We start from the raw sequence: 25,057 nt of genomic DNA, 5'->3' as shown, positions 1-25,057 counted from the left end.
GCTGCGCTTGTTGGTCCTCTCTGCTCCCATTAATTAATCGCTGTTAATAAGGCTGAACTCTTCGGGCACGGATTAGCGCGCGGCTGCAAGTTTAAAAAGACTTTTTGCAGGAGCAGACGTGGCGTTGCTGAAATTCAGGATGTCTTGGGATGTATCCGTGGCGCTGGAGGCTGCTGGGTTGATCCTGGAAGGACTTTGATCAGTTCAGAGGTTGGGGGGTTTGGGTTTTTTTTTTTTTTTTTTGGTGGTTTGTCTGGATCGTAGCAGTTCTACTTGCTGCAAATCCTCTTGGCTCTGCACCTCCCTCGTTTCTGTGAGCACAAAGCGTGCGGAGCTCCCCTGCAGCGCAGGAGCGGCTCCTTTTCCTTTCCTTTTGCCCAGGGTGACCCGAGCTCTGCCCTCCGTGGCCTGCGGCCGCTCCGGCTGCCTCGGGCGGGTTCTGGTTTGTGATTTACTGCGATGGGAAATAACACCGTGGGAAAAGGGTGTAATGCAAACCCCTGGCACTTTAGGTCTCCTTCCCTGCTGCGTGCTGTTGAAGTTGCTGCGCTTTCAAGCTCTTCTTGGCTAAAAGGTTTTGGAGACAGATGCCTTCTGCGCAGGACCAGCTCCTCTGGGTTAACCTGGGCCCTCACGGCCACGTGAAGCTCATCTCGGCCCAGGGACAAACCGAGTCAAACTGTGCTGAGAGATGGGCCGGAGCTTGTCTGCCCCCCCCAGGGCAGGGGCGAGCAGGAGGGGCTCGGGGGCTGGGGGCCGGTGGCGGAGGCTGGGGGCCAGTGATGTCCTCGGGATGGGGGAGGCACCTGTGGCCGCAGCCCAGGGCCCCCGCGGAGCAGCTCTGTCACCCGCTCTGCTCCCCCGCGTGCCCGCAGCATCTGTCCCGGCTTCCAACCTCCGCCTGGGCTGGAGCGGCCGCCCGGCTCCGGGGCAGCAGGACAGGGGGGGCTGTCGCTGAAGGGTGGGGACAGGCGCCGGGGCGGGCCCGGAGCTCGGCACGTGGCTGCAGCCCCGCTCAGGACGCGGCCCTGGGCTCTGGCGCTGCTGCTCTCGGGCCGAGCCGCCGGGGGAGGGGGAGCAGGCGGAGGCGGGTCTGTCCCTGCCGCAGGACCCGCGTAGCGGCTCTCGGCGCCCACCGCCGCCTTACGCCCCGTTTCCCGCGGGCCGCGGCCCCTTTAAGGGAAGTGAGGGCGGAAGCGCTGCCTGAGGTCGCGCGGTGGGAGGGACTTGACGTCACTTCCGCCCCGCCCCGCTCTCGCGAGATCCGCCGCTTCCGCCCGGCGCGCGGCCCTTCCCCGCGAGACGCGGCCAAGATGGTGGGTGCGGGCGGCGGGGCCGGCGGCTCCATCGGGCTCCATCCGCCGCCGCCTCTTCCCTGGGGGGCGCCCCGGCCGCGTCAGGCCTCGGCGCGGCGGGAGCCCCGCTCCCGGGGCTGGTCCCGGCGGTGCTGGGGGAGTCGCGCCGGGGACGGGGGGGGGGTTTGGGCGTCCTGCGGGGCTCGGTGCTCGCGGCCCGTCCCGTGAGTGTGTGAGCGGGGGGGTGACGCGGCCCGGGGCGGCCCTGACCCCCCCTCGCCCCCTCCCGGCTGCAGGCGGAGGTGGAGCAGAAGAAGAAGCGAACCTTCCGCAAATTCACCTACAGAGGCGTGGACCTGGACCAGCTCCTCGACATGTCCTAGTAAGAGCCGTCAGCGGGGCCCGGCCCCGCGCTCGGGCCGCGGTTAAAATTAAAAAAAAAAAAAAAAACAAACCCCCGAAACAAACCGAAACCGGGTTTGGGTGGTTTTGCAGTTTGGTGTCTGGGCTCTTGGAGGCCCCAGAGTGGGGACGGGGGCCCCGGGGGGGCTCCAGGCGCTCAGTCTCTCCGTCCCCCCGCAGCGAGCAGCTGATGCAGCTCTACAGCGCCCGGCAGCGCCGGCGCCTCAACCGCGGCCTCCGCCGCAAGCAGCACTCGCTGCTGAAGCGGCTGCGCAAGGCCAAGAAGGAGGCACCGCCCATGGAGAAGCCGGAGGTGGTGAAAACCCACCTGCGGGACATGATCATCCTCCCCGAGATGGTGGGCAGCATGGTCGGCGTCTACAACGGCAAAACCTTCAACCAGGTGGAGATCAAGGTGAGGCGGCGCAGCAGGGCCCAGCTCAGCGGCCTCAGGGCCTCTGCGTGAGGTTTTTTTAACGCTTTGTGTAATCCTGCTCCTGCCCTGCAGCTGAGCGGGAGGTCGAGGCTCCTTCTTGGGGCAAAGCGGGTGTTGAGGGATGACCAGAAGTGTCTGAAGTGTCCCAGAGACGCCCAAAAGCGTCCCAGGGACATCCAAAACTGTCCGAAATGTCCCAAGGGACGCCCAGAAGTGCCCCAAGGGACGCCCAGAAGTGCCCCAAGGGACGCCCAGAAGTGCCCCAAGGGACGCCCAGAAGTGCCCCAAGGGACGCCCAAAAGTGTTTGAAGTGTCCCAGGGATGCTGGAAAGTGTCCGCTGTGTCCAAGGGAGGCCCAGAAGTTTCCCAGAGACATCTGAAAGCATCCACAGTGTCCCAAGGGATGCCCAGAAATGTCCCAGGGACGCCCACAAGTGTCCCAAGTGTCTGAGGGACACCCAAAAGCACCTGTCCTGAGGACGGGCTCATCTCAGGGGAGTCTCGAGGCTTCGCTGCGGAGTGGAGGGAAGGAGTAACGTGGTTGTGAGCGTGGGGGGGCCTGGCGCTGGCTCCCTGCCCACCGGCACCCGATGAAACGGATCCGTGAGGTTTCCTGGGAGTGGAATAACCCGCGGGGGGGGTGTGACCTGATACCTCTGCCGGGATCAAATGGTGTTTGCTGTGGTAAACGCAACCAGGGCACCAAAAAGCCCCCAAGGCTGGTACGTCCCCTCTCCGGGGTGCCTGGGGGCTCCTGGAGGGGCAGAGGGACCCCCTGGTCGCCCTGAACCCCCCCCCCCAGCTCTGCACGACGATGCCGGGGCCTGCACGTACGTGGGGACCGGGGTTTGTAACCGGGGGCTCTGGGAGGCCGGTGACTGGTGGCCCTGGGTCGCCCCCTCCAGCGCGGGTCTCTCTTCCAGCCCGAGATGATCGGCCACTACCTGGGGGAATTCTCCATCACCTACAAGCCGGTGAAGCACGGCCGGCCCGGCATCGGCGCCACCCACTCCTCCAGGTTCATCCCGCTCAAGTAACGCAGGAGCCTTTTCCACCTGTAAATAAAGAAATTTCTGGCACCTGCCTCGTGGCCGAGCGGTTTGTGGGGCTGCGGGCTGGGCCGGGGCACGGGCGAGCAAAGCTGCTGTCTTCACCGTTCCCGAAGAGTTCCTCTTTTTTTTTTTTTTTTTTAATCACATTTTTCAGCCAACACTTCTTTTCAAGGGGGTTTATTAATTAATGAGATTCCTTATCCTTCGATGGGAAGCGAATGGCACGTCCGTGTTCTTGGTGGCGCTTTGTCTGTTTGATTTAATTTGTGGCGTTTCAGGCGCCGCTGGGAGCGCGGTGACGCGCCAGCTCGCTGCGAGCTTAACCCTGGAGGCAGAGAAATGGGGGGTGGGGGGGCGTTGGGGGTCAGGGCCAGCCCCTCTCCTGGGGGAAGTGGCCGAGGATGTGTCGCAGGACGCCGAGACCCCAAACGATTAATTTTTCGTCTGAAATTTGGGATTCTGAAGGGTTTTGGTGTCTGGGGGCTCAGGGTGGTGGCAGCTGGTTGTTCACACCCTGGGGTGAGGGGGGGGGACACGGGAGAAGCTGCTCCTGGAGATGGGGGTGGGTGATCCCGGGTGGGTGATCTGGTCAGGGCCAGGAGCCGCCCTGCGGCCTGGGCCCAGCCTAAGGGAACCCGGCCAGCGCCTGGTGCCCGAGCGGAGCCGGTCAGGGATGGGGGGCCAGGGGGGGCTGCCCAGGGTGTGGTGGTGGCTCCCAGTAGAAGCCAAAAGCCCCCGGGCTGCGTCCCCAGCCCCTGCGGCACCGAGCCTGGGTGCTGCCGTGCTCTGAACCCAGCGTCAGAGGTGACAGAGAGGCCGTTTGTCACCGTCCCCTCTGCTCCGGCCACGTTTGTCCTCCGGTTTTCCTCCCCGTCGTGGCCGTGTGGCACCGCCGGCACCGCCCTGCCCCGACGCGTCGCGGTGGTGGGCGCTGGCACGGGCTGTGCCGGGAAAACCGTGCGGGCAGAGCCGCGGGCCTCGGGAGACGGCGGCACGTGGTCTCCTCCCGGTAACCGGGACCTGACGGCCGCGCCTTTGCCCCGTGAGGCCCCGGCACACGGAGCCGCCGGGCTCAGCACCGGCCCAGGCTGCTCCCGGAGGGGAGGGGGACAACGGGGGCCGTGCCTGGGGACTTCGGGACAGGCCACGCTCCGGGGTGGCTTCGGCTCGGCCCCGCCGCTGGCCCGGGGTGTGTTACGGGTCTCTCGGGGCCCGGCGCAGCCCGTCGGGTCCCCTAAACACGGCGCGGCCCTTTGCGCCTCCCCGGTGAGGCGGCGGCGCGGCTGGGGCCGTTTGTCCCTCGGGAAAGGTCGCACCGGGCTCCGGGTCCCTTTTAAGCAACGTGACCCCGACGGTCCTTGTCGCTGGCGGGGGGGGGACGGGGCTGGGGTCACCCTGGGGAGCCACTGGGATGGTGCCACCAGGATGGTGACACCGGGACGGTGCCACCGGGAGAGCCGGGGTGCGCCAGCTGGGCGGGGGGGGCCAGGGGTGCACAGCACAGGTCCTGGCCACGGGCAGAGCGGCAGGATCAGGCCCGGGGCAGGATTCGGCCCCGGGTCCCTGCTGGGGGGGGGGTGGATCTGGGGGTCCCTGCTCCTCCCGGGGTGATGCTGGGGCTCAGCTCTGCACCGGACAGGGTGCGGCCCCCTCAGGGCTGATCCCCCGGGACACGGTGACACCCCGGGTGACTGGGGGGGGGGCAAATTCAGCCCCAGGACAGGGGGAACGGGGCAGCTCCTGCAACCCCCAAGGCTGTGGGAGGGGTTGGGGGGGGGGGGATGGAGACCTCCATGGGCAGCGGGGGTCCCCTTCTGTCCCCGGCCGGGCACAGACCCGGGGGGGGGGCGCGGGGACCCCCCCGGCTGCCGCCCTCTAACGGCCGCGGCGCCGCTGGAAAATCCCGGGAGCGGCGGGGGGGGGCGGGGGCGGGATGCGGCTGCTCGGGGCCGCGCCGGCTCCTCGCTCAGCTCCGCAACGCCGCCGCCGGGGATGAGGTACGGCCGCACCTGCACCCCCCCGCACCCCCCCGCACCCCCCCGCACCCCCCGGCCCCCCATCCCCGACGGCTCCGGCAGATGCAGCCGCCGGGAATTTTGGGGGACCCGGGGGCGGGGGGGGGTGTAAGCTGCGCGGTGGGGGCGGGAGGGGCCCCCCCGGGCTGGGAAAGGCGGGGGGGGGTGTCGGGGTGCGGTGCTGGGTTGTGGGGGTGCTGGATGCGGCCGGGGGGGGGCCCAGATCTTCGCAGCGGAGGGTTCCCCCGGCCCTGCGCTGCGCTGCGGCGGGCGCGGCTCGGTCCCGGGGGGTCGGGGGGGGAATTGGGGGATCGGGAGGGATCGGGGGGTCCGGGGGGGGCGGGATTCGGGCAGCATTTAGCCCCCGCGTCCCGCATCCCCGGCTGCGGGGACAAAGGCCGGACAATGCCGGGGCTCGGGGGGGGGGCAGCACCGACCGTCCCCATCCTGCGGGCAGGGCGATGGGGGGAGCGGGGACGGCAGCTGGGGGGGGGGGGCGTGCGCCCCCACTGCGGTGGCACATCTGCCCCCAGAGCCCCTCCCGGGGGTCCTCGCTCCCCTGGGGGGGGGGGGGGGGGGGGGTGTGAGGTTGGAGCTGAACCCCGGACCTGAACCCCTAAATCTGCACCCCAAATCCGCCCCCCCCCCGCAACCCTGCCCCTCAGAAATCTCAGCCTCTAAACCAGCACTCGGCCCCACCCAAGGCGGGGGGGGGCCTGTGGGTCCCGGTGCCATGTCCCCGGGCAGGGGGGTCCCCCGCCCCCCGTGGATGTGGGGGTGCGAGGGGGGGTGCAGCCCCGGGTGGGGGCTGGCGACGTTCCGGCCCCGGTGCCCACGGGCTGGGGTGTGGGGCGGGCGTGGGGGTCCCTGCATGGAGGGGGGGGCTCTCTGCTGGGGCCCCATCGCTCACCCCCCCGCAGCCCAGCCAGGCCCCCACGATTGTCCCACGGCCGTGACACGCGTGTGCGAGCACATACGTGTGTGTGCACACGCGTGGGGGGGGTGTGGGAGCAGCCGATGGGCGGGGGGGGGGGCCGTGGGTGCTGCGGGGGGGGGGCGTGGGGAGGGAGTGGGTCCCCTGTGCCCGTGTCCCTGCATCCCCCCCCCGCGGTGTGTGCCCCCACGTGCCCCCGGAGCTGCGGGGTCGACCTGGTGCTCCCCGGGGGGGGGTTTGGGTTTTTTTTTTTGCTGTGGCCGGGGGGGGGGGGTCCCCGGGGCCCCCGCGCGTGGCCGGGTCGATCAGCGGGAGCTGGTGACAACACGCGGTTTGTTTAACGTCCCCGGGGGCTCCGGGGGCCGCAGCCGGCCGGGGGGGGGCTCAGATGTGGCTTCTGGCGGAGGCGGCTGCGCCCGCCCGACACCGCAGCGCTGGGACCCACCGGGGGGCGCGGGGTGCGGGGGGGGCGCGGGGGTCCCCCGGCCCTGCCCCGCTCTGCCCAGGCTGGGGGGGGGAAGGGGGGGGTGGGGGGGTCGCGGTTCGGTGCGATGCGGCTGCAGCATCTGCCGGGTGGATCCGGGCCCCGCCAGGCCGGGGGTGCTGCTGGGGGTCGGGGGAGCGGGGGGGGGGTCCCCATGAGCCACCGCAGCCCCCCCAGGGTGTTGCCCCCGGCCCCCCCCATGGCCCTGCCTGGGGGGACACCGGTTCCGTGGGACAGCGACCGTGGCGGGGCCGGAGCCTGTGCCCCCCCCGCGCCTTCCCGCAGCCCTGTGCCCCCCCCGCGCCTTCCCGCAGCCCTGTGCCCCCCCCACCGCCTTCCCGCAGCCCTGGCCCCCCCCCCGCCTTCCCGCAGCCCTGGCCCCCCCTTTCCCGTTGTGTCTAGACGCTTCGCAAATGCAGGTGCCGCCGCGCCAGCCCCTCCCCGCAGGCTGCAGATCCCCTGCGCTGCTGCAGGCCGCTGCTCTCGGCCCCCCCCCGCCAGGGGCCGGGGGGGGTCCAGAGCCCAGACTGCCCCCACACCCCCCCCCAGGCTCCCCCCAGCCAGGGCAGGCGTGGGGCAGGAGCTGGGGTGAGGCTTGGGGGGGGCCGGGGCTGGTGGCGTGGGCTGCCCCAGCTCTGCCTCTGCACTGACAGCCCCCCCCCGAGCTGCGGGGGGGTCCCACAGACCGGTCGTGTGTCCCCCCCCCCCCCCTCCCGAGGGGCTGCAGCAGCCCCCAGGCCCGTTCAGCCCCCGCAGCATCCCACCCCCCCCTGCAAAGCGAAGCTGTCACCGCAGAGCTGGGGAGGGGGGCGTCCCGGCCGGGGGGGGGGAGCGCCTTTGTGCCTCAGAGTCCCCCCCCCGCAGTGCTGGTGCCGTGGGGTGTCCCGAGCGGCTCGGCCCGTCCTGACCCGCCGCAGCATGACACAGCGCGGGGGGGGCGGCCGGAGCACCCCGACATGGCGCAGGGTGGGGGCACCCCGTGGGCAGCCCCGGGGGAGGGGGCTCAAGCAGCACCCCCTCCACCCCCCACCCCCCCCCAGCTCAGCCGGGGGGGGGGGGGGCCCGACTCTGGGCGGTTGGGGCGGCGATGAGGGGTTTGGGGTACCGGGGGTGGGGACACGTTCCCCTGCGGGTGCGGGACCCCCCCCGCTGGGTTTCAGCCTCACTCCGCTGTGTCCCACAGTCCTGACCCCCCCACACACCCCCCCCCGGGTCTGGGGGTGCTCGGGAAGGGGCAAGGACCGGCCTGTGCTGCCCCATCCGCGGTCGCCATAGCAACGGGAGGCCGGGCTCAGCCCTCGCCCATCTCCCCGCATCCTCTATCCCGCATCCCCCCCCCGCATCCCGCATCCCTCCTCCACACCCCCCCCCCTCCGCATCCCCCCCCCGCATCCCGCATCCCTCATTGTCCATCCCGCATCCCACACCTGCACTCTGTGTCCTCACCGCCCCCATCCCACCCCCCCATATCCCACCCCCCCATCCTTCCGCCGCCACCCACCCTCTGCCCCGGCCCCCCCCCCCGATTTACCCCTCCCAGGGGTTATTTCTCTCCTGGGGGGTTATTTGCTGCCTGGGCAGCGGTTGCGGGGGGGGGGGGATTTGGATCGTGGGGTCTTTGTCTCCCTCCGGATGCGTGCGCAGAGCCGGGGGGGTGCGGAGGGGGTGTCACACCCAGCTGGAGCAGGATGGGGGGGGCGGGAGTGTCCCCCCCCAATCTCGGGGGGGGTGCAGGGAGGAGCAGTTTGGGGGGGGGTCTGGGATGGCTTCTGGGCCGGGAAGGCCGTCGGTGGGGCCTTGGGGAGGGTGCTGGGTCCCACCGCTGCCTCTGTGCTGGAGGGGGGGTTGGAGCCCCCCCGAGAGCTCCCAGGGGGTCCGGGAGCGGCCGCGGGGCAGCTTTGGGTGGGCCAGGACACGGGGGGGGGCGATCTCTGCGGCTGTCCCTGACCCCGCCAGGGCCCATCCTGCCCCTGGACGCAGGGAGGGATGAGCAGGGGCTTTGCGGTGGGGCGGGGGGAGAAGGGGACACCCCCCACCCCCCCATGCCCCCCCCCAGTCTGTGCACACCCATCGCACGCACACTCGTGCACACACGTGGCGCTGACGAGGGTGGGGGGGGAACCTCGGGCTCTCAGCCACCAGCCTGACCCGCTGGGGGGGTGACGAGGGGTCCCCAGTCCCGGCCCCCCCATGTCCGCGTGTGCCGGCGCCGCGTGTGCCCCCCCCGGCAGGTGCGAGGGGCGGCCGCGGGCGCTGCGGCAAGAAGGAGGTTTGGGGGGCGGGGGGGGGGGGCGGCTGGGGGGGTTGAGGGGAACTGGGGGGGGTGGAGGAGGCAGAGTGGGGCTCGAAGTGCTGCCGGGGGGGGCCGGGGCCGTCCCTGCTGCGGGGGGGGCGAAGCGGGAGATGGTTCAGGGAAGGAGAAGACAAAAGCGAGACAAAGGGGGAAGGGAGCGGAGGGCTGAGCTGCTGCGGAGGATGGAAACCAGGCAGGGGCTGGGGGGGGCGCTGGGGGGGCCGGGGCTGCCTTGCCTGCGGGGGAGTGGGGCCGGACACCCCCCCCCCGTGCTGGGGTTGTCCCTTCTGGGAGGCTTGGGGGGGGCCCCAGCTTTTGCAGGGCAGCCGGGGAGGGGGGGGGATGCATGGTGGGGGTCCCCCAGGCCAAGGTGCGCTCCTGGGTGGGTGGTGGGGTGCTGAGGGGGCAGTGAGGGTGCTCGGGGGGGGTGTCAGGCTGCCCACCTTCCCCCCCCCGGCCCTGCAGGCGCTGGAGGAGGTGAAGATGTCCGGCTCCATCGCCTCGTACGACCAGCTGGTGCGGCAGGTGGAGGCGCTGAAGAAGGAGAACAGCCACCTCCGGCGGGAGCTGGAGGACAACTCCAACCACCTCTGCAAGCTGGAGAATGAGACCTCGGACATGAAGGTGAGGAGAAACTCTGGGGGGTGGGGGGACACATGACACAGAGCTGGGGCCGGGGGGGTCCCTCCGCATCCCCCCCGCCTCGCCCCGACGGCTCCGTCCCCGCTTTAGGAGGTCCTGAAGCATCTCCAGGGGAAGCTGGAGCAGGAGGCGCGGGTCATGGTGTCCTCGGGGCGGACGGAGGTGCTGGACCAGCTGAAAGGTGGGTGCCCAGGCCGGGGGGGGGGATCCCCACCAAACCCACCCTCACGCCGCTGTCCCCATCCCCAGCCCTGCAGATGGACATCACCAGCCTCTACAACCTCAAGTTCCCCGCGGAGGGGGGAGGAGGCGGCCGCGGGGCCGAGGACCCCCCCCTGCCCCCCGCACCCAGGGACGGCGCCGGGGACCTGGGCAGAGCCTCCGTCCGGCTGCTGGAGGAGCTCGACCGGGAGAGGTGATGGGTGGGACGGGTGGGGGGGGTGTGCAGGGGGCTGGGGGTGGCCGTGCTGATGTGGGGGGTGTGTGTGCGCCCCCCCGTCCCCCCCCCGCCAGGTGCTTCCTGCTGGGGGAGATCGAGAAGGAGGAGAAGGAGAAGCTCTGGTACTACGCCCAGCTGCAGAGCCTGGCCACGCGCCTGGACGAGCTGCCCCACGTGGAGACGGTGAGTGGGGGGCACCCCGCACCCCCCCCAGGGTGCAGGCAGGACCCTGCCCCCCCCCTTACGGTGTGTGTGTCCCCCCCCCCAGTTCTCCATGCAGATGGATCTCATCCGGCAGCAGCTGGAGTTCGAGGCGCAGCACATCCGCGCGCTGATGGAGGAGCGCTTCGGCACGGCCGACGAGATGGTGCAGCGGGCGCAGGTCGGGGGGGGCAGGAGCCCGCCGTGCCCCCCCCCGCCTCAACCCTGCACCCCCCCTGCACCCCCTCTCCTGCTCCCGGGAGGCTCCACCTGCCCCGTCCCAACAGACTCAACCCCGTGCGCCCTCGCACCCAGCGCTGCCGCCGCCTTGCACCGAGGCCGGTGCACGCTGCACCCAGCCCCCTGCACCCAGCATTTGCACCCTTACACCCAGCTCCTTACACCTTACACCCAGCTCCTGGCACCCTTACACCCAGCTCCTTACACCCAGCTCCTGGCACCCTTACACCCAGCTCCTTACACCCAGCTCCAGGCACCCTTACACCCAGCTCCTTACATCTTACACCCAGCATTTGCACCCTTACACCCAGTTCCTTGCACCCTTACACCAGCTCCTTACTCCCTTGTACCCAACATTTGCACCCTCGCACCCACCCCTGTGCCCTTTTGCATCATCTCTGCGCCCCCCAAGTCCGCCCCCAGCCCTGCGCACCCTCCCGCCTGGCTCTGGGGGTACCGGGGGCCCCGGGGGGGGGGTGTGGGGTGTCCTGGCCCCCCGCTGACACCCGCTGTGCCCCCCCAGATCCGGGCATCCCGGCTGGAGCAGATCGACAAGGAGCTGATGGAGGCGCAGGACAAGGTGCAGCAGCCGGAGCCGCAGGTGACGGGGCCAGGGGCCACCTCGGGGTCTGTCCCTGCTCAGGGTGGAGGAGGGGGGACCGCAGCCCCCCCCCGCCATTGTCCCCGCACTGTCCCAGTCACCCGCCGGCGCGGCACAGCCAGGGCTTTGTGTGGCTCGGGCACCGTGAAATGGGCAGTTGCCATGGAGATGAGAAGTAGGCCATGGCGCGGCGGGCGGGCGCGGGGGCTCCCGCAGCATCTGCCGGACGCCAGAGCTGCCAGGGTGGGCACCCCCCATCGCCACGGCCCCGCCAGCACCCACAGCTGCCCCAGCACCCACGGCCCCGCCAGCACCTCTGCCCCCTCCATCACCTTTGGCCCCGGCATCATCTCTGGCTCCTCCAGCACCCCCAGCCCCGCCGTCGCCCCAACCAGCCCCGCATCCCGCACGGCCCCTCCCTTGCCGACCCCCACAGCAGCTCGGGGGCTCAGCCCTGGCACAGTCCACGCCGCCCACCCCGCTCGCCTCGCCCACACTCTTCCTTTCCCCATCCTGCTGCTCCCCCCTCCCCGATCAGCCCCGATTCCGGCTTAAAATACAACCCCGGCCCTGACGAAAGCAGCAGCCGCACCGACGGGAAACGCTGCCGGATTTAATGGCACCGGTGGGCTCCTGAAAAGCGGGGAGGGTCCGGGGGTGGGTGGGCGAGGGCGGCACGTTGCAACCCGGCCCCATCTGCCCCCTGCCCTGCAGCTCTGCGGGAAGGTGCCGGGCGTGGAGGGGGACGGCAGCCTGGACCCCCCCACGCACCCCGAGGAGGGGGGCAGCAGCCTGGGCAGCAGCAAGGTGAGGGGCAGCCCCCCCCCTGGGCTGGGCTGGGGGGTGTTTGGGGCGGCCGTGTGTAACCCCCAGTCGCCCTCCCGCAGGTGGAGGTGGTCTTCTGGCTCCTGTCCATGCTGGCCACGCGGGACAAGGACGACATGTCCCGCACGCTGCTGGCCATGTCCAGCTCGCAGGAGAGCTGCTTGGCCATGCGCAAGTCGGGCTGCCTGCCCCTGCTCATCCAGATCCTGCACGACTCGGACGGTGAACCGGGCCCCCCCGAGAGCCCCACCGGGGCCAAGGACGCCCGCATGCGCGCCAACGCCGCCCTGCACAACATCGTCTTCTCCCAGCCCGACGAGGGCCAGGCCAAGAAGGAGATGCGGGTGCTGCACGTGCTGGAGCAGATCCGCTCCTACTCGGAGACGTGCTGGGACTGGCTGCAGATGCAGAGCAGGGACGGGGGCAGAGGCCCCGAGGGCGGCGCGGGTACGGGCGAGCGGGTGCCGGCGGGCGACGGCGGGGACCGTCGGTGCCAGGCCCTGGGGCTGACCCCCGCCTCTCCCCGCAGTGCCGGTGCCCATCGAGCCCCAGATCTGCCAGGCCACCTGCGCCATCATGAAGCTCTCCTTCGACGAGGAGTACCGGCGGGCCATGAACGAGCTGGGTGAGCTGGGTGGGGCGGGGGGGTCCAGCCCGGTTGCACCGCGGCCGTCCCTGCCCACCCTCCTCCCTGCTGCAACAGCAGCAGCACTGGGGAGGGGGTTCCGGGGGGGTCCCTTGCCCGAGCCGTCCCCTCTCCCATCCCGCAGGCGGGCTGCAGGCGGTGGCCGAGCTGCTGCAGGTGGACTACGAGATGCACAAGATGACCAATGACCCCCTCAACCTGGCGCTGCGGCGCTACGCCGGGATGGCTCTCACCAACCTCACCTTCGGCGACGTGGTCAACAAGGTCAGGGAGGGGACAGGGGGTGTGGGGTGGGGAGCAGGGCCCGGGGGGGGTGGCGGGGGGGGCTGCGGCATCGCCCTCACCATCCTCATCCTCCCCCTCAGGCGACGCTGTGCTCCCGCCGGGGCTGCATGGAGGCCATCGTGGCTCAGCTGGGCTCCGACAGCGAGGAGCTGCACCAGGTGGGTGCTGGCAGCGCCGGGGGGATCCCCCGGGGAGGGGCACGGGCAGGGGGACAATCCCTGCGCCCACCCACCCCTCTTTGCCCTCCCAGGTGGTCTCCAGCATCCTGAGGAACCTCTCTTGGCGGGCTGATATCAACAGCAAGAAGGTGCTGCGGGAGGTGGGCAGCGTGACCGGGCTGACGCGGTGCGCGCTCCACGCCGGCAAGGTGAGCACCGGGGCTGGGGGGGGAGAGCGGGCACCACGGGGGCTGGACCGGAGGCTGAACGGGGGGGGGCTGGGGGTGTGTCTGTGTGTGTCCCCGGGACAGGAATCCACGCTGAAGAGCGTCCTGAGCGCGCTGTGGAACCTGTCGGCGCACAGCACGGAGAACAAAGCGGCTATCTGCGGGGTGGAGGGAGCCCTGGGCTTCCTGGTGAGCACCCTCACCTACAAGTGCCAGAGCAACTCGCTGGCCATCATCGAGAGCGGCGGCGGCATCCTCAGGAACGTCTCCAGCCTCGTTGCCACGCGGGAGGACTACAGGTGAGGGTCACCGCGGGGTGGGGACAGCAGCGGGGAGCCGGTCAGGGACCTTTCTGATGGCTGGGGATCCCCCCCCCTGTCCCGCAGGCAGGTGCTCCGGGACCACAACTGCCTGCAGACGCTGCTGGGGCACCTGCGCTCCCACAGCCTCACCATCGTCAGCAACGCCTGCGGCACCCTCTGGAACCTGTCGGCCCGTAGCCCCCGCGACCAGGAGCTGCTCTGGGACCTGGGGGCGGTCAGCATGCTGCGCAACCTCATCCACTCCAAGCACAAGATGATCGCCATGGGCAGCGCGGCCGCTCTCCGCAACCTCCTCACCAACCGGCCCCCCAAGTACAAGGACGCCGCCGTCGTCTCGCCGGGCTCCTGCATGCCCTCGCTCTACATGCGCAAGCAGAAGGCGCTGGAGGCCGAGCTGGATGCCAAGCACTTGGCCGAGACCTTCGACACCATGGAGAAGCAGAGCCTGAAGAGCCAGAGCGTGAAGAAGCCGACGCGGCACATGGAGAGCCTGGTGAAGGACTACGCCTCCGACTCCGGCTGCTTCGACGATGACGAGGTGCCCAACATCTCCACCGGCGTGGAGACGGCCAGTGCCTCCGTCCTCTCCATGTTCCTCAACTCCTCCTTCCTCCACGGGCAGGCGCTGCCCCGGGCGCTGGCGCAGAGGCGATGCCCGGAGCCGGAGAAGGACGGCAGCGGCAAACCGGCCGAGCCCAAGAAGCCGCCGCTGCCCGAGGATGACGTCTCGCTGGCCGCCGAGAAGTTGGCCAACAAGATCTCCAGCACGGTGGCCAAGATCGACAAGTTGGTGGAGGACATCTCTACCATGCACACGTCCTCGGATGACAGCTTCAGCCTCAGCTCAGAGGACCACTGCCTGGACTGGCAGTACGGCCCCGAGGAGGTGCACGAGGCACGTGCCCAGTCCTGCTCGCCGTGTCGCCTCTCGGACGCCGGCGGCTTTGCCAAGCGCGAGAGCCTGAGCCGGGCGCACACGCTGCTGCGCCTGAAGAGCGCCTACACCAGCCTGTCCAACGACAGCCTCAACAGCGGCAGCACCAGCGACGGCTACTGCACCAAGGAGCACATGAAGCCCTGCACCAGGGCCGCTTTCCTCGACTACCGGGACGAGCTGCAGCGGTACCAGAAGCGGCCGAGCCGGCTCGACCTCAAGAGCATCCTGGGCAACAAGCCGGAGCGGGGAGAACCCCCCAGCCTCAAGGGCAGGGACCCGGCCGAGCCAGACAAGCCGGAGCAGCGAGACCTGCCCGAACGGGCCAAGAAGACGGTGACTTTCCCCAGCCCCAAAGCGCTGGAGAAGGAGCCTGAGTGGAAGAAGGAGGCGGGCAGCAAGCTCTCCCCCGACCCCCAGGTCCGCACCATCAAGCTCTCCCCGTCCTACCAGCACGTCCCCCTGCTTGAGAGCCTGGCCAAGAGCGGCGCGGCCACCGGCGCTGGCCACCACCCCTCCCTCCTGGGCAGAAAGCAAGCCTGGCTCCCTGCCACGCTGCTGCAGACGGCCGAGACCTTGAGCAAGATCCCGGAGAAGCTGCCTGCCCACCCGCCGGCCACGGCGGAGCAGGAGTCGGTGCAGAAGTACTCGGTGGAGGACACCCCCATCTGCTTCTCCCGGTGCAGCTCCCTCTCCTCCCTCTCCTCGGCAGATAACGTGCTGGACGGGCAGAGCCACAGTGAGAATGACCTGGACAGCGACTCCTCCCTGGAGATCCTGGAGATGGAGGAAGGGGACGGGGAAGGGGACGACGGGAGGCAGGAGAAGGAGAAGGAGAAGGAGAAGGAGAAGGCTGCGGATCCAGGTCTGGCCATGCCGGTGGGGATTTCCCAACCCATCACCATCCCCTTCCCAAAGCGCGACAAGGTCTTCCTGCGGGAATCCTCGCCATCGCGCCAGGAGGACCTCACACCCTCGAGCTCCTCGGAGAACTACATCCAGGAGACGCCGCTGGTGATGAGCCGCTGCAGCTCCGTCAGCTCCCTGGGCAGCTTCGAGAGCCCCTCCATCGCCAGCTCCATCCAGAGCGACCCTTGCAGCGAGATGATCAGCGGCACCATCAGCCCCAGCGAGCTGCCCGACAGCCCCGGGCAGACCATGCCGCCCAGCCGCAGCAAGACGCCCCTCTTCGAGCTGGGCTGCCAACCCGAGAAGGAGACCAGCCAGTTCAACATCCAGTGGGAGAACAATGTCAAGAAGTTCATGGAGATCACCGACTTCAAGGAGCGCTTCCAGCTGCCCCAGGACCTGGACTCCATGGTTTACTTCACGGTGGAGAAACCCAACGAGAACTTCTCCTGTGCCTCCAGCCTGAGCGCCCTGCCCCTCCATGAGCACTACGTCCAGAAGGATGTGGAGCTCAAGCTGATGCCCACCTTCCCGGAGAAGAACAGCCTGAATTTCGCGGCTCACGAGAAGCGGGAGGAGCGGCGGGAGGAGCGGTACCTGGAGGGCCGGCGACGGGCCGACCGCCCCGAGCCGCCCTCCGACGACGACATCGAGATCCTGAAGGAGTGCATCAGCTCGGCCATGCCCTCCCGCTTCCGCAAGGTGAAGACCTCCCTGCTCTCCGGCCAGGTCCTGCACCCCCAGACGAAGAAGCCGGTGCACGTCCCTGTGTACATGCTGGTGCCAGCCCACGCGCACCCCGGCATCCCCAAGCACCTGCGCGCCACCGCCCGCGACCTCTTCAAGGACGACGACTCCTTCACCGACTCGGCCGACGGGACCCCCGTCAACTTCTCCAGCGCCGCCTCACTGAGTGACGAGACCCTGCGCTACCCGGCCACCGAGGAGGCTGAGCACCCCCGGGGGCCGGGCCCGGGGGTCCTGCCCGAGGGCCACCGCGAGGCGAGCAGCGCCGGCTCTGTCCCAGCCAGGAGAGCCGCCTCCGGCAGCTCGGCGCCCGGGCGGCTGAGCGCAGCCTGCAAGGGGAAAGCGGGGTCGAGCCGTGGCCAAGGTGGGGAGGGGAAGCGGGGCCAGCCCCCCCCGAAGAGTGGACGCAGCCTGGAGCTGGAGGTGGGGAGGAGCAGCGGTTCCCCCGGCAGGAAGGACGCGCCCCGGGAGGACGGGGTGGCCTTCCAGTCGCTGTGCCACACCACGCCGACCGAGGAAGCCGTCTACTGCTTCTACGAGCAGGACTCGGACGAGCTGCCCGAGGTGGGCAGGGAGGTGCCTGGCAGCAGAGCCCAGCCCGGCCGCGTGCCCAGGCAGGAGCGCTGGGGCGGCTCCGTCCCCCGGAGGGACCCCGAGCCTGGACCCCGGCCGGCGAAGGTGAAGCCGCAGAACAACCTCATCGCCGACGAGACGCCACCGTGTTACTCCCTCAGCTCCTCCATGAGCTCCCTGAGCGACGCCAACCTCTCCGACGGCGAGGAGCGGGGCCAGCCCTGTGGCAAAACCCCCCGGCCACGGTCAGCAGCGGCGGCGGGGCAGGCGCAGGGGGGATCCCCCAGCTCCCCCAGCCTCAACTCGGAGGATGATCTGCTGCAGAAGTGCATCGGCTCGGCCATGCCCAAGCGCCGGCGGCCCTCGGCTCGCCGGAGGATGGCGGAGCGCAAGCAGAAGCCGCCGGCTGCTGGCGGGAGGGAGCGGAAAGCGGAGGTAAGGCATCGCCCCGCCGAGGACACCGGCTCCGACCACGGCTCAGACCTGGACAGCGTGGAGTGGCAAGCCATCCAGGAGGGCGCCAACTCCATCGTCACCTGGCTGCACCAGGCCGCTGCCTCCCTCTCGCGGGAGCCTTCCTCCGAGTCAGACTCCATCCTCTCCTTCATGTCGGGGCTCTCGGTCGGGTCCACCCTGCAGCTCTCCCTGGGCAGGCAGGAGAAGCAGCGGGCCAGCAGCGCGGCTAGCCGGGATGCGGCGAGGAGGGAGCACAGCAAGGGCCGCCCAGAGAGGAAGGACGCGTCGGGTGCCCGTCCCGCCGGCCGCGGAAGCGCCAGGGCGGAGCAGAGCCCGGCGCCCACCAAGCCGGTGCCCAACCTGCCCGTGGTCTTCCGCGGCAGGACCGTCATCTACATGCCCAGCCTGGCCAAGGACGCCCCCAGCCCGCGGGCCACCCCGAAGAAAAACCCCACAGCCAAGCCCGAGGTGCCGCCGGCCAAGAACCTCTCCCTGAGCCAGCAGCGCTCCCGGAGCCTGCACCGGCTGGGCAAACCCCCCGAAACCGGGGACCTGGCGCTGCCCAAGAGGAGCACGACGCCGCCCGCCCGCATCGGCAAGGGACCCCCCTCCTCGGGCTCCTCCCGCACCTCCACCCCCTCCCAGCACGGCCCCAAGAAGCTGCCGTCACCCTCCCAGCTCGCCAAGCCGGCTCCCCCGGCCACGGGCAAGGCAGGCGGCTCGTCCTCCCCACCGGGACCCCCGCCCAGAGCCCCGGCCCCCAAGTCCCCGGCCCCCAAGCAGTCCAAGACACAGAAGTCGCCCGTGCGCATCCCGTTCATGCAGAAGCCCAGCAGGAAGGTGCTGCCGGGCCGGGGGGCCATGCCGGTGCTGGAGGAGCAGGCAGACGGCGCCAAGGTGCGGAGCGGCAGGCCGGGGGGCCCGGGGAGCAGCCGGCTCAACCTGGTGCGGATGTCGTCCACCCGTTCCAGCGGGAGCGACTCGGACCGCTCCGGCTTCCTGCGCCAGCTCACCTTCATCAAGGAATCCTCCAGCCTGCTGCTGCGGCACCGCACCGAGCTCTCCCCGGCGCAGCCGGCCACCTCGCTGCCTCGCCGCACCTCCCCGCAGCGCAGCCGCGCTGCCCTCCCGGCCGTCTTCCTCTGCTCGTCCCGCTGCGAGGAGCTCAAGGCGGCCAAACCGGCGGCCCCCGGCCCGCGGCCCCTCGTCCCCAGAGCCCAGCCCGGCGGCAAAGTCCCCGCCGGGGTTAAGCCGCCGCGGAGGACCAGCTCCGAGAGCCCGTCCCGGCTGCCGGTGAAGACCAACATCCCCGCGCCCGAGCCCTTCAAGAGGTACTCGTCCTCGCCCAACATCAGCGTGGCACGGAGGACCAGCAGCCCTTCCTCCGTCCTCTCTGCCCGCTCCGAGGCTTCGGCGCGGCGGCGGCAGAGCGAGGCGGTGCCCGGGGGGCAGCCGGCGAAGCCGCCGGTGGTGGTGATGAAGGGCACGTGGCGGAGGATTCGGGACGAAGACATCCCCCACATCCTCAAGAGCACGCTGCCCTCCTCCGCCCTGCCGCTGGCGGGCGCCGGCGAGGAGGAGTGCCCCGGCACCCCCGGCCCCAGGAAGACCAGCGACGCCGTGGTGCAGACCGAGGACTTCTCCACCACCAAGACCAATTCCAGCACCTCTCCCACGCTGGAGAGCCGCGAGGGGCCCCCCCACGCCCGCGCCGCCTGCGACGGCGAAGCTCCAGCCCCCGCCAAGGCCGCCCTGCCCATCTCCTTTGGCCACGAGGCGCCCGCCGGGACCTTCCCCGCCAGCCGCCACGGGTCCCCGAGCAGAGCCGCCCGTGTCACCCCCTTCAACTACGTCCCCAGCCCCATGGTGGTGACGGCGGTGGCCGACAAGGCGGTGGAGAAAATCCAAGCTTGAGCAGCTGCTGCGGCTGAAGCCCTGGTGAGGGTCCCCGATACCCCCCTGCCCCACAGGACCTGGCCAGGACTCTGCTGGGCAGGGGGACGGTGACCCGGGACAGCTGGGGACCGGCGAGTCACCCCACCCCGCTGCCTACCCCGGCTGTCCTGGAGCATTCACAGGTCCCAGCGCCGAGGACTGGGCAGAGCTGGGGGGACCCGCTGGGCGCTGGGGCGGGGGTTGATGCCCCGACCTGGGGTGAGTCTCGGTGGCCATCTCCTCCCACTAAAGGACACCCCGGGACAACTTGAGGGGTGGCCATGTGTCCCCATGTCTCCTTGTCCCTGAGAAGGGAACCCCGATCCTGCACGGCGGGCAGACAGGACGCCGCGCCCCAACGCCGAGTCTCTGCCACACGCTGCAGCTCATCTCAGCACCAACACCCGGCTCTGCCAGCAATCGCAGCTCATTTATTAACGGGGGGACGGGAACGCGCGGCTGGATCAACGCAGGGAGAGGCTTCGTGGCAGGAGAACACGTGGCTGTGGGGAGACGGGGGCCAGGGTCCCCCATTTGTGCTGCTGGAGGCTCCTAATTCAGGTCTGCGGCTGATTGCTCATGGTAACCCGCAGCCGTGGGGCTTCCCTGGAAAAGGCACGGGAGGAGCTGGGCAGGGGCCCTGCTGGGGTCGTGTCACCATGCTGGGGAGCTGCCCTGGGAGGGAATGGGGTGCTGAGCTGGCACTGGGGTGCCCAACCCTCAGGGAAGGGTCTGGGGCCCCTCGTCCCCATCCACAGCCCCCCAGCCTCCCACTGCCGGGGTGGAAGAGCCCCCTCCCGGCTCGCAGGCAGGATCCCGGCGCGTCCCCGCGGGCCGTGGACACGAGTCCATCCAGGACTGGATTACGCCCACGAGTGTGGGGGCTCCCAGCCCCCCAAAGCACCGGGGACGCCCCCATTCCTGCCGAGGCTGGGGTGTGCGGGAAGCGCCTCGGCCCAGGGAGCAGACGGGCTGCAAAGGGACCCCCCAGTCCAGGTGCTCCCCGACCCCCCCAGGCGTCTCCCAGCCCTCCCACCCCATGGCTCATTACCCGCTTTGGATGGGGTGACCTATGGGCCCCCCCAATACCAGCACCGGGGGGGGGGCTGCAGGGACAGAGACGGGGCTATGAGGACATGGGGATGCACCGGGGAGGCTGTGGGGACATGGGGGGGGCCATGGGGCTGCACAGTGGGGTACCCAGGGGGACACCAGGGCTGTGGGGACATGCGGGGGGTCCCCCAGGACATGCACGGGGGTTGTGGGGGTGGACGTGTCCTGGGGGACCTTCGGCTCCGGCAGCGGCTGGGGGGCTGCGGCCAGCACAGCGAGACCCGCATGCGGGGCTGAAGAAAAAGGGGCAAAGTCCTGGGGGGCAGCATGTGTCCCCACTCCCGCGTGCTGTGACCGAGCCGAGGATGTGCCAGGAGGGCCAACATCACCCCACGCGCTCGGCTGCGGCCCCGGGTTCAAGCCCCACCGCCCAGCCCCGCTGTTGCCCGTCTCTGCTCCGCGCGTGCCCGTCGGGCTCAGCCCTCCTCTGCCGACAATCCTGCCGGGTTCCGCGCTGCCCCGCTCCCCCCGTCGCTGTATGTATGTACCAAGGATGTTACTTTACCGGGACTCTGGACAGTATTAAGAATTAAAATCCAACCTGTGTAAATAGGAAGGGGTGGTCTCTGTGTCCCCCGCGCCCGGGCCGGGGGGAGGAGGAGCAGCCCCTCCGCAGTGTTTTCTGGATCCATTTCTTGTGTTTCACGGCCGAGGTGGCGACCGGCGGCTTGAAAAGGTCGGTGGGGTCTGGGCTGCTGAAGGACAGGACACCGGCCACCGCCGCCCGCTTCCCGCACACCAAGGGGCCCCCGGAGTCACCCTGGGTGGAGGTGACAGTGCGGACGAGACCCCAGCCAGGGGTTAGGGACCCCCCATGGCCAGGGTGGGGGCACCTCGCCTCTCTGCTCAGGGTGAATCCCAGAGTCATCCGGGTTGGAAAAGCCCTTGCAGCTCCTCCAGCCCGACCGTGACCCTCCCCCTGACCCTTCCCAACTCCCCCAGACCCCTCAGCGCTGGCTCAGCCCGACTCTTCAACCCCCCCAGGGATCCCGGGGACTCCCCCCTGCCCTGGGCAGCCCATTCCAACGCCCAACAGCCCCTTCTGCACAGAAATCCTTCCTCAGAGCCAGCCTGACCCTGCCCTGGGCAGCTTGAGGCCATTCCCTCGGGGCCTGGCGCTGGGGCCTTGGCTCCAGAGACTCATCCCCCCTCTCTGCCCCCTCCTGGCAGGGAGTTGCAGAGGGCCAGGAGGTCTCCCCTCAGCCTCCTCTGCTCCAGACTGAACCCCCCCAGTTCCCCCAGCCGCTCCCCAGCAGACCTGTGCTCCAGACCCTGCCCCAGTTCCGTTGCCCTTCTCTGGCCACGCTCGAGTCACTCAATGGCCTTTTTGGGGTGAGGGGCCCAACACTGAACCCCCTCAGCGAGGTGTGGAAATCGAGGTGAGTCCTCCCCAGACCCCCCCACACCCAGGAACGGCAGCTCGGGGGGGGGGGTGGGACAGAGCTTTGCAGCCCCTTGTTCCCCTCGCAAAGCCCTTTGCCCCCCCGCCAGCTCCTCACCTTGGAGGGGGCTGAGCCCCTGCGGTGTCCCCAGAAGCAGATCATGGTGGGGGTGATGTCACCGTTCCAGAAGCGGCTGTTGTTGCACATCCGCGCGTCCAACACCGTGACCTCCAGCTCCTGCAGCGTGGGCGAGAGCCCGCCGCGCCTGCGGGCCCCCCAGCCCGCCAAGCTGCACGTCCCCCCGGCCACCGGCTCCCGCCCCAGCAGCCCGATGAGGCGCCGCGTCCTGCTCAGCGTCACCGTCCCCTGCAGCTGCGGGCAGGGTGGCGTCAGAGCCCTGGCAGCACCGAGAGCGGGGAGATGTCACCCAGCTGTGACATCTCCGAGGTGAGAAGAGGAAACGTCACCCAGCCCCTCGCGCACGCGGGACGGACCCGCTGGGCCCCTTCCCCGGCTGCGCTTCCTGGCACCGCCGCCGCGCCCGCAGCCCCACGGCAAACCCCGTCCCGCGGCCGGCGCGAGCCCCACCTGGAGCAGCAGAAGGTCGTTTTCCAGCGTCCGTGGGTCGTAGCTGGGGTGGGGACAGGCCGCCCGGATGGGGAACGTCTGCGTGGCCGCCCCGCGCTCCCGCAGGTTGTGCAGCCCCACCACCACCGTCCCGGTGGGCCCCGTCCTGCCCCGCAGCGGGACCCGGCGTCGGAGGGAGCCCGGTGCTGGCCACACCGAGCCCCCTCCCTGCCACGAGCCCCCTGTCCCGCACCGGGCAGGATGTCACCGCTGCGGACTCACCCCTGGAGGCAGTGGGCGGCCGTCAGCACCCAGCGCGGGTGCAGCAGCGCTCCCCCGCAGGCGTGGACCCCCCTGAACTGGACAGACACCATGTAGGGCCTGGAGTGGGGTTTGGCCTCGTGTCCCCCGATGACCGACGGCCGGAGCCAGCCCCGCGCTGCCGGGGAGAGCAGAGTCTGTCCCCGGTCCTGCCGCCGCATCGGCCACCCCACCAAGAGGGAAAGGCTGGGGCTCCCCCCCCCAGCACCCCCATCCCTGTGAGCCGCCTGCCACGCGGCCAGCAATGCCAAGAGCCCCCCGGCCACCCCTGACCCACCGCCCCAGCGCTCACCGGGCCCGGCCAAAGGGAGGGTGAGCAGCAGCAGCAGCCCCGGGCTGCCCCTCGCCCCCATCCCGCGCCTGCCTGCTCCCCGGCCCTCGGTGAAAGCCGAGCGGGGCGGCAGCGGGACACGGACCCCCCGCTCAGGGGGGGCAGGAAGGGGAAGAGGCACCCACAGGGTGACGCCTGTGAGAGTGGAAAACCACTCACAGCCACCCCGGTGCTCCCTGGGGTTTTACTTTTGACTTCAGCCCCCCCTCGCCGAGCGGAATGAGAGCGCGCGCACAGAAAGTCGCATCTTCAGTTCTCCGAGAAAGGTTTTTAATCAGATTGGTGCCAACGCCCAGCGCGGGGGCGACGCGTTCTCACCACCTTTATTAGCAGCACAGGACAACTCTGCTATCGCCGCGGGGCTGCGAAACCGTCCTCGGCCACCCCCGGTCGCTCAGCTCTTGGCTGCGGAGGACGGCGCAGGCCTGGCTTTGCGGGGCGGCCGCAGGCTGGCCACGAGCCGCTCGAAGAAGAACTCGGTCTGGTACTCCAGCTCGGTGAGGTGCCGCAGGAAGGCAGGCACCTTGTCCTTCGTCACACCCACACACACGGGGATCATCTTGGTCCCGCGGCAGTGGATGATGTGACACAGGTTCCACTGGGAGACGCGCTGGCACCACGGGTCGTGCAGGGACTTGGCGGAGAGGAGGAGGATGGCCACCCGGCTGGCCTCGATGACCTCGATGGCGGTCAGGACGACAGACGTCCCGGCCACTTGGTCCTGGTGCTCTGCGTAGCCCCGAAAACCCTCTTTCGTCAAGTGTTCCGAGATGCGGGAGGCGATGTGGTCGTCCTCGGGGCAGTACCAGATGGAAAAGTCGTAAGTGAAGCCGCGGCGTGAGGGCGCAGACATGTCACCCGCCGGGGACGAGGGCATCAAGTTCATGGGCAGCAGGGACCCAAGTGGGGGGGTCTGAGCCTTTCCTCCGGCACCGGGAACCCAACGCCGCGCCCAGACACCCCCTCCCCGGCACCGGGTCCCGCCGCTCCCCAGGGAAAGGCTTCGCTGCCGAGGCGGCCCAGCCCCGGCCCTCACGCGCCGGCAACGCCGGATCCTTCCGTAAATCGAACGCGCTCGGTGCTACCCCCGACTCGGGGAGGTGAAACCGCAACCGCGGGGTGTCCCGAGGCACCCGCCGCAGTCCAGGAGCCCCGTGAGCTCGGTCACGGGCGGGGCGGGGGCCGCACCCTCAGCACGCCTTCTGCCTCATGTCGGCGATGCCGCGTTCCAGCGCCGCCCCCGCCCGCCGCAGCTCCTCCCGCCGCTCCCGCAGCCGCTCCCGGGACTCCTGCAGCCGCTGGTTCATCTCCACGTAGGAGCGGCTCTGCCCGTACAGCCGCTCCCTCTCCTCCGCGGCGGGGCCTGGCGGGGGGAGCAGGAGCCGGGGGGGGGGCTCAGCAGGGGCTGGTGGAGCCCTTCCCGCTGCTCTCCCCCACCCCCGGGGACTCACCTGGGGAGGGGCCGTGGTCCCGGGGGGGCTCCGCGGGGAGGAGGAAGACGGGGTCGGCCGGGTGGGTGCCCCGCACGTCGGCCAGGATCTGCTCCAGGCTGGGGGGCTCAGGGCGGGTGGGCAGCACCCGCTTGGCCTTGGAGCTCATCACGGGGCGGCCTCACGCGTGGGGGCTGGCGGGGGCGTGAGGGGGCCGTGCTGCCGCCACCCCGGCTGCCAGACAGACAGACAGACTGACAGACCCCCACCACGCTGCCCTTCGGACACACACACAGACATTCCCCCCTCCCTGTCACCTCCAGGCAGACAGAGCCCCCTCACACCCCCCCTGGACAGACAGACAGACAGACGCCCTCACTGCCCCCCCCTAGGACAGACAGACCCCCTCACTGCCCCCCCCAGGACACACAGACCCCCTCACTGCCCCCCCCAGGACACACAGACAGACAGACAGACGCCCTCACTGCCCCCCAGGACACACAGACGCCCTCTCGTTGCCTGTTAAGACCGACCGACCTCCCCCAGGACAGACAGACTCCCCCCCTTGTCCCTCCTGGGACAGACAGACAGACAGACAGAGCCTCCCCCCGCCTTGTCCAGCCCGGGCCGGACAGACAGAGCCCGGCCCCTCCGTCTCCCCGGGACGGACGGACAGACGCCCCCCGCCCTCCTCGGGACGGACAGAGACACCCCCGGCCCCGCAGGGACAGACCGGCCCCCCCGCGGACCGACGGACGCTCCTCACCCGCCGCCGCCGCCTCCTCCCGGGCCCCGTCGCGCCAAGGCCCCGCCCCTCACGTCACTTCCGCCGCGCCCCCTCACACGTCGCCCCGCCACCCC

The 25,057-nt window shown here is 70.4% G+C and overlaps 4 protein-coding genes across 5 annotated transcripts; 2 read left to right on the top strand and 2 right to left on the bottom strand.

The window, feature by feature from the left end:
• Positions 1-1,250: 1,250 nt before the first annotated feature.
• Positions 1,251-3,212, top strand: RPS15 (ribosomal protein S15). Its single transcript, XM_074927886.1, has 4 exons — positions 1,251-1,316; positions 1,592-1,677; positions 1,878-2,112; positions 3,057-3,212. The coding sequence occupies exons 1-4, from the start codon at positions 1,314-1,316 to the stop codon at positions 3,168-3,170; spliced, it is 438 nt and encodes a 145-aa protein (XP_074783987.1). The 5' UTR covers positions 1,251-1,313; the 3' UTR covers positions 3,171-3,212.
• Positions 3,213-5,115: 1,903 nt separating this feature from the next.
• Positions 5,116-20,232, top strand: APC2 (APC regulator of Wnt signaling pathway 2). The gene is made up of 15 exons (XM_074927751.1): positions 5,116-5,182; positions 9,377-9,535; positions 9,644-9,734; positions 9,803-9,968; positions 10,067-10,175; positions 10,261-10,374; positions 10,957-11,034; positions 11,749-11,841; positions 11,922-12,306; positions 12,389-12,484; positions 12,630-12,769; positions 12,871-12,948; positions 13,041-13,157; positions 13,260-13,474; positions 13,562-20,232. Exons 2-15 carry the CDS (start codon positions 9,395-9,397, stop codon positions 19,029-19,031), a joined length of 7,293 nt encoding a protein of 2,430 aa, XP_074783852.1. The 5' UTR covers positions 5,116-5,182; positions 9,377-9,394; the 3' UTR covers positions 19,032-20,232.
• Positions 20,233-20,694: 462 nt separating this feature from the next.
• Positions 20,695-22,596, bottom strand: LOC141970829 (granzyme M-like). Its single transcript, XM_074927712.1, has 4 exons — positions 22,397-22,596; positions 22,136-22,280; positions 21,665-21,919; positions 20,695-20,925 (listed from the first exon to the last, which is right to left on the bottom strand). Exons 1-4 carry the CDS (start codon positions 22,594-22,596, stop codon positions 20,695-20,697), a joined length of 831 nt encoding a protein of 276 aa, XP_074783813.1.
• A 423-nt stretch (positions 22,597-23,019) lies between these two features.
• C27H19orf25 (chromosome 27 C19orf25 homolog) lies at positions 23,020-25,050 on the bottom strand. 2 transcript variants are annotated; one of them, XM_074927872.1, is made up of 3 exons: positions 24,963-25,050; positions 24,218-24,430; positions 23,020-24,129 (listed from the first exon to the last, which is right to left on the bottom strand). In XM_074927872.1, the coding sequence occupies exons 2-3, from the start codon at positions 24,363-24,365 to the stop codon at positions 23,957-23,959; spliced, it is 321 nt and encodes a 106-aa protein (XP_074783973.1). In that variant the 5' UTR covers positions 24,366-24,430; positions 24,963-25,050; the 3' UTR covers positions 23,020-23,956. The 2 variants fall into 2 exon arrangements, with proteins under 2 accessions (XP_074783973.1, XP_074783974.1); XM_074927873.1 differs by having other exon boundaries at positions 24,218-24,431; positions 24,967-25,015.
• Positions 25,051-25,057: the final 7 nt, after the last annotated feature.

This window comes from Athene noctua, chromosome 27, assembly GCF_965140245.1.
Source record: "Athene noctua chromosome 27, bAthNoc1.hap1.1, whole genome shotgun sequence".
NCBI classification, from domain to species: domain Eukaryota; kingdom Metazoa; phylum Chordata; class Aves; order Strigiformes; family Strigidae; genus Athene; species Athene noctua.
Note: the sequence above shows the minus strand (reverse complement) of the source record. Positions and strands in the feature narration are given on the sequence as shown.

Excerpts from the sequence above, each read along its gene's own strand:
- RPS15 (XM_074927886.1), top strand. Across the intron at positions 1,678-1,877 it reads CAGCTCCTCGACATGTCCTA|CGAGCAGCTGATGCAGCTCT; the intron begins GTAAGAGCCGTC and ends GTCCCCCCGCAG. Across the intron at positions 2,113-3,056 it reads TCAACCAGGTGGAGATCAAG|CCCGAGATGATCGGCCACTA; the intron begins GTGAGGCGGCGC and ends TCTCTCTTCCAG.
- APC2 (XM_074927751.1), top strand. The coding sequence starts at position 9,395 with ATGTCCGGCTCCATCGCCTCGTACGACCAGCTGGTGCGGCAGGTGGAG. Across the intron at positions 9,735-9,802 it reads GGTGCTGGACCAGCTGAAAG|CCCTGCAGATGGACATCACC; the intron begins GTGGGTGCCCAG and ends CCCCATCCCCAG. Across the intron at positions 13,158-13,259 it reads GCGCGCTCCACGCCGGCAAG|GAATCCACGCTGAAGAGCGT; the intron begins GTGAGCACCGGG and ends TCCCCGGGACAG.
- LOC141970829 (XM_074927712.1), bottom strand. The coding sequence starts at position 22,596 with ATGCGGCGGCAGGACCGGGGACAGACTCTGCTCTCCCCGGCAGCGCGG. Across the intron at positions 22,281-22,396 it reads GCCGCCCACTGCCTCCAGGG|GACGGGGCCCACCGGGACGG; the intron begins GTGAGTCCGCAG and ends GCTGCGGGGCAG. Across the intron at positions 21,920-22,135 it reads ACGACCTTCTGCTGCTCCAG|CTGCAGGGGACGGTGACGCT; the intron begins GTGGGGCTCGCG and ends CCCTGCCCGCAG.
- C27H19orf25 (XM_074927872.1), bottom strand. The coding sequence starts at position 24,365 with ATGAGCTCCAAGGCCAAGCGGGTGCTGCCCACCCGCCCTGAGCCCCCC. Across the intron at positions 24,130-24,217 it reads GGACCACGGCCCCTCCCCAG|GCCCCGCCGCGGAGGAGAGG; the intron begins GTGAGTCCCCGG and ends TCCCCCCGCCAG.